The sequence below is a fragment of the Pelecanus crispus genome, chromosome 4 (assembly GCF_030463565.1).
Source record: "Pelecanus crispus isolate bPelCri1 chromosome 4, bPelCri1.pri, whole genome shotgun sequence".
NCBI classification, from domain to species: Eukaryota; Metazoa; Chordata; class Aves; order Pelecaniformes; family Pelecanidae; genus Pelecanus; species Pelecanus crispus.
In genome coordinates, this window is record NC_134646.1 from 72,125,878 (window position 1) to 72,138,309 (window position 12,432).

The window sequence follows — 12,432 nt, forward strand, 5'->3', positions numbered from 1 at the left end:
CACATAGTTCTGTACCACTCAGAGTAACAAGACAACTAGAAGTGAGCCGGCATCCTTTTACTACCTGGCTCTGTTCGGACTTTTTTAGGTTCTGAAATGAAATTAGAGAGAACAAAACATGAGCTGTAAATGTTGATAGCTGGAGCTCAGGCCTGCATCTTTAAAATCAACTTGGCTGAGCCTACAACCAAGTCAAAAGCTTAGAAATCTTGAATCTGGTTCAACCCAGATATAAATTGTTGGGAAAAAAATCTTCCATCCGTTTGTATTGGTGCTTCAGGCTGTGTTAACCATGATAATATTGACTTCATTGCCTCTTAAATCTTTCTGCCAATTTTTTGCTACAAGTCTAAATCATGTCCATAGAAATCAACTGGAATATTGCCACTTATTCCCACAGAAGATGGACCAATCTCTATTCCACAAACATATTTTTCTATTATATGCCCACAAACAAATAATTAATTGTTTCTTGATCTTTTCAGCCCCAAACAATAATAACAGCTACAATTAAGACATCCTTCCAAAAGGTCATCCAGGACTGACAAGCTTATTCTTCAGTGCCTGCACTGACTGCCATAAAAGCTGTAAACAAGTTTAAAATATGATTCACTTTACAGACATATTCAGATTATTCTTTAAATTAAAATGTGAAATAAAAGGACAGTGTAGCTTCACAAATTCAAAACTGTAAAAGCACAGAAATAAGAACATTCTCATTTTATTATTCCACACTATTTCACTATGTGTTTCTATTTGCAATATGGTGACCAGAATGGTTCTTAATTCTCTCACCTGACTTAATTTTGGTCTGTACCATGCAAACGCACAAGGCTCCCTCCCCAGGAGCCCGCTGCTGAAGGGCAAGTCTGCAGTACAGGACGGATGCACCTCCGCTTTTACTCACCCAAGCTCTCCGTGCTACAGCTCCCAGCTGGAGCTGGGCTGTGACTGGCTGGTCTCAGAACACAGGCAGAGTGTGCCCACAAATACACTGGGCATGTGTTAGCTGTGAGTTTTCTGGGGTGAAGAGCATTTTTTCCCATGTGTCTGAACTGCAGCGTGTTCCCTGGCTGGGCCTTATACACAGCCATATCCACCCAGAAAAAGCAACACTGGAGAGCTGTACTTGGTGCATACTGGTGAAGCACACAAAGGCAGTGTTAAGTGGCACGTAACACAGTACAGTAATGTCTTGCAAATGTAGAATATTATTCAAAATTACTATTGCTATTGAAGGGCCCCAAGAAGCTCCTGGACCTAAGCTAAGCTCAGCACAAATACATTGAAATGCTCTTGGAAAATTTTAGTGTTTTACTTCTTGAGCTTGCACTTACAACAGAGCCCCTCCACCTCCTTTATTCCCTAATAGTTATTCAAACTCTCCTTTGACTTCCCTAGGCCTCTGAAGACACTGCCAAAGCAGTATCAGCCACTTCCTCCAGAGCCAGAGATAAGCAGCCAGTTCTTTCACACGAGGAAAACCTTTCCAACATCAGCAAAAGTCACAAGGTATAAGTGCATTCCTCATCCTCATTCCCTGAGAATCAAAACACTCTCCGCGGTCAAATGAGACTTTACCTCTATCACACCTCTGCTTTTACTTAAGAAAAAAAAGTTATTCTTTAGACAGCTGTGAATAATTGAGAAGTATTTAGCGTAATGTGACACTAGAATTTTTTAAAGAAAAAACTTCCAAAATAATGGTAAAGGAGTGGAAAAGCAGGTGGAACTCTCATGAACACTTTGTTTAAGGTTTGTCCTATTTTTTCTTACTAACATTTAGAGGTTTTGCAACCACTTCTACATAGAAACAATTGCACTTGCTTAGCACAGTTGGTGAACCAAGTAATGGGGAAATACACTGACCACACCAGAGATTCAGAAATACACTCCACATCCCAAGGACCTTACATTCAGCAAGGAAATTACTAATCTGTAGCCAGAAGTCTTGCTCCAGCCCATGAGACCAATGAATCCAGACTACAAGTCACTTCTTGCCCTTTCCATCTTGCACTCCTCCATCATATAACCCCCATGTTCATTCAGCATCCTGACATGGCAGTGAGGATGAGCACTGAGTCCTGAGGCACAAACCGCTTGCACCCCGCTGTATGACCAAGCATATGCATATGTCAGGTTATGAGTCTGGTTGCTTTTTTCACATAACACATGTATCTAGTCAGATGAGCATGTATGTATGCTGCTTACTGCCATGTAACCATATGTGTATGTGCTCTTGCTGTGTGACCAAAATGCACATTCATAAATGGGGATGGTGGTGGCCACATGCTGGGAACAGGAATGACGCACACCCAGGGGCCACAGGGTATAAAGCTCAAACATCCCTCAACAAAAAACTACTGCAGCCAGAAGTTTAGGCACAACTGAGCTGTGTCAATCCTGCCCATCCTTCCATAAACGGTTTCAATTTCAGTTCATCAGGATGGAATTCTGCTTCATTTTACAAAGGTCACTACAAATCCTATGGGGAAAAAAAAAAAAAAGCTAAAAAAAAAAATCAATGAAGTAATCTTCTGCTTCAAGTTTGGTATATACTTATGGACCGAGTTCTAAGTATGGTTTGAGGTTTTTTTTCCTGAGTGGTGCTTAAATTCCTTCATGGACTAGGTTCCAAAAGCTGTTGGTTGTTGCAAGGCATTTTATTAATACGAAGTAGCTTCATACTCAGATTCATGACCTGACCCATAGCTGCAAAGTTCCAGATCCCGTGACTGATCCCCTCCCTCGGTAGGGCAGCACATACATTGAAAGCTCTGTGAGAACTGTTATAAGCTGTGTTTGCCAGCAGACATCAGTATGAAAAGCACTTGGATTTGAAAGGTCCTATTATAAAGCCAAAATCTGTAATATAAATACATGTCTTGTCTTGTACTAGAATTAAAAGGCAGTAGCAAAAATCATAACCGCCAAACTCCACACTGTAGTTATAGATACCAAAATATTTCTAATAGGTTTGAGTTTTTTTAAATTGTACTAGTTTTTTCTAATCACGTAAGAGACCAAGACCACACATGATCTGGGGAAGGCACTTCACAAATTTCCCACATAAACACTTCACTCAAAATATTTTTCACTCATCTTCAGTCCAGTCACAGCTTTGTAAGGAGAAAACATATGTATGAGCTGCAGTGTGGAGGAGTACAGCGCTACAGCCGTTATCTGCTAGACTGTAAGCAAAGCTGTCAAACCGCAGATGTGATTTAGCAGTGCAAGTCCTGTTTTCCAACAAGATTTGGAAGACTTATAAAATTAAACACATCATTATTTATACACTCTATAAATAGTCTCATAAAAAATATAGGCATGTGCAGGATCCTGGAATGTATCTTAGAAGCTTTGGTGAGATTTAAGCATTTACATGCCTGTGGTAAGCAGGCCATATGAGTGGCATGGCCCATCATGGTGGAGGCCAGCCCTGCAAGCACACTTTGATTATTGCTTAACTTTACCATGCACCCAATGTCTTGAATATAGGCTTTCACACGTCAAATAATTATCCTGAAGTCCAAGCTAACAAATTGCAGAAGCTAACACAAAAGCAACTCTCCAAACCCAAAACAGTTCCTCTCCTTTCTCTTAGCCTTCCTGAAACTTTCCCCTAACAGATCATTACCAAATTTCTTGACTCTTCAACCCTCCATGCTGATGTTTTCAGCACAGGCGCCAGGAACAAGTCTCGCTGAACAAGTGTTGAAAAGTAGCTCCCAGGATTTTCTATACCATGTCTTCCTTTTACATTCTCTCTGACTGATTTTGCAAAATAACTCACTGCTGTATTTTCACAGTCCAGGAGGTAAGCTAAGCAGGGACTAAATCCTGGAGCCCTCAAAAACTATTGGATGCCTATCCACACCTTATGTTTCTGAATAACTTCTAAAATCAGGTCTTCTATTATGAGATACAAGCTGCTAAAAAGCATGAGTGTTCATCAAACCCAGGACATCTAACAAAAGATGTCAGATCATACATTGTCCCTTTTAGGGGAGAATATTTTCTAACAATCCTTTTCAGGAAAGGAAGATATTCCTGTTGAACAGGTATATCAGGAGAAGGCAGAAAAATACTTAAACACCTACTTGAATCAGGACCATGAGGAGCATTCTCCATTTCTCTTTTCCTGGTTTGCACCTCCTTTCCTCTACACTTTCCATTCTGCCTCTGTGAATGTTTCATTTTTGAAGCTCTTCAAGGAGTTTACCCCCATTTATAGCTGACTTGAAAGTTCATAATAAGACATTTTGGCATGACATGAAAAGTAGTGAAGAAAGCTGATAATCATTCATTTCTTTTCTCCCCTCCTCCCAGAATAAATCTTTAACAAAGACTTTTCTCATTTACTGTTATGAATTCAGCGGATGCTATTCTTTTTTATGGAAGTCCATAACCTTTTCCTGCAAATAATTTATGTAAAAAAATAACCAACCTCTGAATTTCTATATCGGTAATAATATCCTTCCCTTGCCAAGGGCTGTTAATTTTCAGTGATGATGTAATCAAAGTATTTAAGTACCCAAAGTGATTTTTATTTTATGATAATGAAATGTTTTGCATACAATTCTTTCTTTTCCAGACATCTATCTGTTCAGGAACTAAATGAAGTAAGTAATCACCTTTGTATATATTACGACCATAAAAAGCATACACATTGCATGGCTGCACAGCCTCTCTTGTAACAGTATTTTAGCCTGTTAGGTAAAAATAGTATAAGAATCATATTAGCTTTGGGTCATAAATTTATCTATCTTTGATGTATGTAGCATTTTCAATACCGCTACTCTGTCAATGGTAAGGTAAGCTCCTGAAGTTGCTTGCAGAAATAAAAACATACATACAGTGTAAAGGCTACCTTCGCAAGTATCCACATAAAAGCTTATCTCATAACTGCCAGATGCTGTAGATGCCTATGAACGGTAAGCAGCAGGAGAGACACTCTGTCAGAGAAACAGAGATTCCATGTAGATTTTTAAAAGCAGAAAAATGAAATTATAAGGTTAATAGAGAAGTGTAATACTATTACTCTGATGTAAATACGAGGCTACCTCAAAAATAACACGACACTTTTCAAGAAGAGAAATAAAAACCTGACAAATTTTATAACCAGAATGAATCTCGCCTATTATCCCCCAGCTTCCTTCTCCCTCTCCTCCCTACCCCCTCCTTCCCTAGGGCCTCTCACAAGTCCTGCAAGATCCATCACCTCAGACAAATGGCAGCTTTACCTGCAAAATAGCTCTAGCAGCAACCAAGGGGGCCACCACACTGCTGCTCAAGCACCTGCATTGTCCTACGGCTTCCGCCAGCAGAACCCCTCACCACCACCCTGTCGTGGTTTAGCCCCAGCCAGCAACTAAGCACCACGCAGCCGCTTGCTCACTCCCCCTACCCCGATGGGATGGGGGAGAGAATCGGAGGAGTAAGAGTGAGAAACACTCCTGGGTTGAGATAAGAACAGTTTAATAATTGAAATAAAATAAAGTAAAATAATAATAATAACAATATAATAATAATAGTAATAATAATAATATAATAATAGTAATAATAATATACAAAGCAAGTGATGCACAATGCAACTGCTCACCACCCGCCGACCGATACCCAGACAGTTCCCGAGCAGCGATCGCTCCTCCCCAGCCAACCCCCCCCCCAGTTTCTATACTGAGCATGACTCCATATGGTATGGAACAGCCCTTTGGTCAGTTTGGATCAACTATTCTGGCTGTGCCCCCTCCCAGTTTCTTGTGTACCTGGCAGAGCATGGGAAGCTGAAAAGTCCTTGACTAGCATGAGCAGTACTCAGCAACAACTAAAACATCAGTGTGTTATCAACATTCTTCTCCTACTAAATCCAAAACACAGCACTGTGCCTGCTGCTAGGAAGAAAATTAACTCTATCCCAGCCGAAACCAGGACACACCCCCAGGAAGGTGGGGACCACAGCCACAGCGATGCATGGTCCTTGACACCCTCTGAGCCCAGCACAGCCCCATACAGCGCAGCCCACCTGCCAAAGCTTACACTCCACTATGTCCTCAAACCTCCTGAGCCATGGGCAGCCCAGTAAACCTCAGTACATCCCCCAGTTCTTCTCCCACTGGCCCCATCCTCCAGCTCACAACCCACCTTCCTCACAGCCGGTCTGCAAAGCTCCACCAAGAGCAGCTCTAGGCTCCAGCACTGCTGAGACATGTGTGCTCTCAACGCCAGCAAAGCTGAAGCAGTGGCTCTGAGTTCCCCTGTCTGACAGAGGCTAAAAGGGCTCTTCCCTCCCTCCTCGCACCTCCAAGCTGACCACTTCTCTTCCCAACATGGACGCCTGCAGCCCTGCCACCAACAACCCCTTCACCAGCTGGCCGTGGCCAGAGAGCAGAAGCTGAAAGGCAATGCTGTGAATTCACCTGTAGGCATATATAAAGCAGAAAGCAGTAACTTTTACAGAGACTGGTAAAGGAAAGTGGTTGGGTTTTTGGTTTTTTTTTTTCGGATCCCAATTTCTGTAAAAGGTTTTTAACAAGTTCCTTCACTTTCTACTTGGGCCAATGAAGTAAAGCAGAGGAAATGGGTTTAGCAATAAAGGGGTTTAGTTATGACAAGTGGTTTCCTATAAGATCTATTAAGAGATACAGTCCCTACAATAACACAGAGTGTTAAGGAATGTTTGTGAAATTCAGAGACAGGCTATAATTGATGGCATTTTGTATTTCTCACTGCTTGTTCTATTCACTGCACAAATATGTTTCTATTGTATTGGTTTTAATTCATTGTAAGGAAACAGAAGGAAGAAAGGCATCTCTATACTAGTTAAATCCAGCCATTTCCTATCACAGTGGGCTGTAGCACAAATCGACAGACTGGTCTAGCTCTAACTTTCAAATCCTTTGAGTTTTTCTTCTCCACAGTTCTGACCGGAAGGCTGTCCCAGAACCTCAGTCCTCCCATGGTTAGAAACTCTTTTAGTTTGAAAGATCATTACAAGACATGGTTTGATTGCAATATTGTAATTAACATTTAATGCTAAAAAATGAGACATTGGCAAGAAAGATAATATTTTAACACAAAAAGATTTGTCTTATGCTAGATACTGACTCATTACAAACCAAATATGAAAACACCCCCAAGAACAATAAATATCTTACATCTGTAATTAATATTTCTGGCTGGGCACTGTACAGCTGCACAAATACTGCAGCTCCTAACAGGCTCTTAGTTTGGCTACATCTTAAGGAGAAATATTGTATATCTCATCACATGGAAAAGACAAAATTTAATTTGGATCACTCCCCATTCACAGAACTCTGAAGACATAAATAGTTTCAGTGTGACCTGGAGGAGAAGACAGTGTGCCCTTGTAAGGGTTTCAGACACCAAACAGCGGGTCAATAGGTTTGAGAGCAAGACTGCCTTTCACCAGGACCCAGCCAGGCTGTAGGAAAGGGTCAAGAGGAGCCTCCTGAAATTGGAAAGGACAAATGCAAAATCCTGCCCCAGGATGGACTAACCCCCTTGGCAGCAGCTCTGCTCAAATGACGTGGGGACCATAGCCTGAACACGAGTCACTGGTGTGCCCTTGGTAGCCGTAAAGGCTAACAGCGTATCAAGCTGTATCAAGAGAAGCATAGCCAAGAGATCAAGGGAAGGGACTATTTCCTTTTACTTATCACTCATTAGACAACACCTGGAGTACCGCACAAGGCTGCTGTTGACAGAGGAGTGCGTCAGCAGAGGGTCACCAGTGCAGTCAGGGTGTGCAGCACCTGCCCTGTGAAATGAGGCTGATGGGGCTGGGCTCCCTCGGCCTGGAAAGGGGGAGCTCTGAGGGAACCTAATAGCAGCCTGCCAGTGCCTAAGAGATGATTATCAAGAAGGCAGAGCATAGCATTTTACAGAGTGCACAGTGGAAGTACAAGATGCAATGATCTTGAAATGAGGGAGTTTTCAACCAGAAATAAGGAAGAAAAAATAATTATGAGGATAATTATGAGGGTATTGGAACATGTTGCCCAGAGAAGCTGTGAAATCTAGGTTCTGAAGGTTTGCAAGACCCAGCTGGACAAAGCTCTGAGCCCAAGTCTCATCTTGCAGTTGAGCATGCTTTAAGCAGGAGCTTAGAGTAGAGACCTGCCGAGGTCCCTTCCAACCTGAATGAGACTATGAATTTCTAAGTAATGGGGAGACATTACTGGGGAAGTAACTTTTAAGGAAGACTCAAGGTGCAACATCTAAAAAGAGTAAAAAATTCTTATCTTTAATATTTATGTATTATAGTCTCGTGTGTATCAAATTAATCAAAATAATTACTATTCCTGTGTGAATCAAATAATATGGAAATACAGTGAAAGTTTAAGTCAAAATCTGGTCTCTAGACACCTGTCTATCATTCATTTCTTTGTAATATAATATACTGGATTAAGACTCTCCACACAGTGATTTTGAATGAAGTATCTGCCATGACAGTAAAAATAATTGTACTGTCAGTTGAGGAGCCTGAAAAGAAATGATTGATTTTAATCTTTGGATAGTGTATCTCCAGTCAATCAAAATCAATCTCTTGATTTAATACAAGATCAATGATAGAAAACCATATTGTAAGTTAAACAGATGCACAATAGTAATTACGAAATGGTGACCATTGTGATAACCGTATGTTCACTTATACCCCTAAAAATTCAGTTCTCATTGCTGTCAGCGGACTGAGATCAACATTCAGCCTGAGTTTTTGACAAAGTGATCAGGTATTAATGACTGAATGTCTATAAGTTGTTTTAAAATTAGAAAATAGTTGGGTCTGTTGGGGTAAGTTCAAGTTGGTAATCAAAAGAAAAGTATTTACTGTCTATGTTATCATTTTATATAGGCACCTGGAAGAGAACAAGGTTAGTACTTAATAATATGATAATAATTTGTTGTGTTTCCTTCATATTCTAAGAACAAAATATTCTACCTGAAGTATCTTTACTTGATATCTTTACTTAATATGAAGATATTACTCTATCTGAAGTAATCAGTATAGGAACCTGACATCTATTCTGCTATGTAGCATCAGGCCGTCTGGCTCTATATTTAAATAAGTAAGAGACACCCCCAGGTATACATCTACTGAGAACAGAGAGATTTAGAGTGATCTCAACAGTTGTGGAAGATGTAGCGGAAAAAAGGAATCTAACTTGGCATTAACTACAGCTATTTGGGGAACCAGGGTATCACATTCGTTCTAAGCAAATCAAAGTCTTAAGACCTGGGGAAAATAAGAGTGTTGGAACCTAAAACACTGAGGGAAGGATATCCTGAAAAGAAAAGACTGGATCTGCACAGAGAATATCTCCCTTCTCTCCATCTTGCTCCTCTCCCCTAATTTGAGGGTGAGAATTCTGAAAGAAAGATTTTGAAAAGTTTTAGGTTTTTAAAGCTACAAAAAACATTTTTTTTAAACAAACAAACAAACAGCATGTTTTTAAAACGTGTCAGTTCTTTAGATGTACACACAGCTTGGAAAAAACAGCTTAAGCCACTCACTATGTACATGTGCATGAAGGTCCATGAAAAAAAATGTTATTCTGAAGATCGATACAGGCTACATGATTTTTATGCTGTTTACACCTCTGTGTTAATGAGTTCATAATTTCCTCTGGCAGCTCCTTTTGAAGATTAAGGCACAGTTTCATGATTTTCAGCTAGAAATAGTATTGACTGCATTAATACCTTCAATGCTTATCTATCCTGTCCTATAAAAAGGATTTATGAACACTCTGTATACTTCCAGTACAGCATTCTGCAATATTTACCATTAAGTTAAGCCATATTTGGCATCACCAAAACCTGTAACATTCACCATGTAACATTCAGTACTAGTGTAAATGTTTCCCACTGAAATCTTTAGCCGACTCATTTAAGCTGGACTGATTGTAGCCTATTAGCTTTTTCTATTGAACTGTCTCCCCTCATATATGAATTTAATTAAGTTAATTTATTTCACAATAGTTGCTAGATACTGTCAAAGTTACACAAAAAAGGAAATAATAAGTTCTTATTCTTTTTATTAATAGCTACAGATTTGGGGAAGAAACCCGAAATATCTTTTCAAGCACAACAGTATAAACCAAAGCATCATCCTGAAGCCAGGTAGGAATATAAGAATTTCATGAGTTTGTACTGGATGCTTCAAGGACTAAACACATTCTGCCCTAGAAAATTATACTTCACTATGCAATAAAAGCAAGGTGATATCACTTTCTGATGCCATGTAGCGATATATTATGTTTTGCCCTGATGCATGACAACAACCATCTTTGGGAATTGCTTTCAAGCTATTCTAATTGCACATTCAATTTTATCTTCAATAGCATCCTGCTGTATTATATTTTTGCCTCGCCTTCTGTGATAGCATGTTAAACATACTGTATAAAGAAGCTCTGCCATCTCCAGTCTCAGCATTTCCTCTCCCCCTTATTTTCTATTTTTATATACAAAGAATACATACTTGGCCTTCCAAAGGCCAATTATTCTTCCATTGAAATCTGCCACAGCTGCTCCTATTTTTCTTTTCTAACCTACACAAATCTTTCTTTTCTAAATGTGTTTTAAAATCTGTATCCTCCTAAAGTACTCAACAAAAACCAAAAGTGTAGGATGAAGTATAGGAAGTATATGAATGATTTCACAGCCTTGTTTACGATGATGGCATTTCTCCAAGATAAAATTATTGTCTGGAGTAAACGTGACAGTATTTGTGAGCCCTAGTATTTTTGTTTCTTCTTGTGTGGTACCAGTGGCTCTATTACTTGAAGTTATTTGGTCGGTGCTCTTCCCAGTGTAACCTTCTAATTAATAGCACAACAAAATACCAGCTGGGTACTCAGCAGCGGTCTAGAAAATCAGAAAGGACAGGGAACAACTGCTCCCTGGGTCTCCCTACAGAAGCACTGGGAACATCAGGTGAAATTAGCAGGGAACAGGCTCAAAACAAACAAAAGCAAATTGTGCTTTGCTACACATGCAGTTAAAATGTGAAACTCTTGTCAAAGTCTCTTGTGGAGAGTAAAAATTTATATAACTTCAAAAAGTGGCTGGTGAAATTAATGAGAGAGAAATCTGTCAAAAGATGCTAAATACAAAATTACCACCTGAAACCCAGGAAGGACCAAAACTACAATCTGCAGAGGGAAGAAGGGGTATTCTGGGGAAGCACAGCTATGCATTGCTCTCTAATTTGACTCTTACTTAAACACATCCCACTAACAGAAATATTTTTCTGATGTTACTTTCATTCATTGCTTTCTCCTAGCTTTCAGTGTACGCAGAGCTCTAAAAGCATTTGCAGCTCAGGTAAGAATCAGAGATTGCTTTGAAAACTAAACCAGGCGGGGATAAATAAGAATAAGAAACAGATTTGTGTTTCTACATGGGTATGTCTGCACTGGGGATTTTCAATGCATGGAGTTAGTGCAAAGGGATTGATAAAGAAAGCAAGCAGAAAACAAGTTAAAACAATAGCACAGTCAATAGCAGTGAAGAAACAAGCAGAGAGTTACTTGCTTGGCTATACTGCATGCCTGGTTCAAGCTAAAAAATGCCCAGCCTAGAATGCAAGTGTTAAACCATTGCAGACCCCCACACCCAGAAAAGGAGGGGGATTTGCATGAGCTACTGAAGGACAATGGGGAGAGGAAGAGAAGACAAATTGGGCATACAAAGAGACACCCAAGGAGAAAGAGCATGCTGTGAGCACAGCAGTCTCTGCTTTGCCAGGCAGCGATGCAATCAGCTGGGCTAAATGGAAGCTACAGATGTTCAAGACATTATAGAGCAGCTACTATGGGTTTAATGACTTTGTGTGAAGAAATACACTAATCTTTGAAGAAATTGCTTTAGATTTATCCCAGATTCCTAGAGGGAAGGACTTGCAGGTGCCATCATCAGGCAGTTCCATCAAATTATTATGGTTGGAAATCCCTGGACACACATCCCCTGGACTGTGCGGTTTTACCTAAGGGAATGTGCTGGAAGCCAACATTAAAATTGGTGGGGTGCCCTGCCAAGAAACGGCCTGTGGTATAGCTTGCCCAGCAACTGTGGCAATGTCCCTCTGCTTGTTTTTCCTGGATTTCTTTAAGATTCCCAGAACTGAATGCAACATGCAGGAGCAGTATCACTTGTTTCATATGCACACTGTCTCCCTAATCCTGAAGATGATACTTCTACAAACACTATCAAAAGTTGTGTTAGCTTTGTGTTGTTATATCACATTGTATCTGTTGTCTACCAACCCCTCCACCTAATTTCTTTTAGAAAAATATGGCCTCGTTAGTGTTTAACCCAAAAATTCTATGTGGCTCATCCCTACCTTTCAATACAGTTACACCTGCTTTAAAAAGTACTTCCATAAACCCAAAAGAGGCAGAAAAACACCCTAGC

At 40.1% G+C, this 12,432-nt stretch overlaps 1 protein-coding gene across 1 annotated transcript in view; it reads left to right on the forward strand.

The window, feature by feature from the left end:
* CLNK (cytokine dependent hematopoietic cell linker) overlaps positions 1-12,432 on the forward strand; it is a 35,847-nt gene that overhangs the window by 14,104 nt on the left and 9,311 nt on the right. The window contains exons 9-13 of the mRNA XM_075709686.1: positions 1,402-1,512; positions 4,595-4,622; positions 8,876-8,894; positions 10,065-10,140; positions 11,303-11,343. Of these exons, the coding sequence (XP_075565801.1) occupies positions 1,402-1,512; positions 4,595-4,622; positions 8,876-8,894; positions 10,065-10,140; positions 11,303-11,343 (275 nt within the window). The remainder of the gene's footprint in view (positions 1-1,401; positions 1,513-4,594; positions 4,623-8,875; positions 8,895-10,064; positions 10,141-11,302; positions 11,344-12,432) is intronic.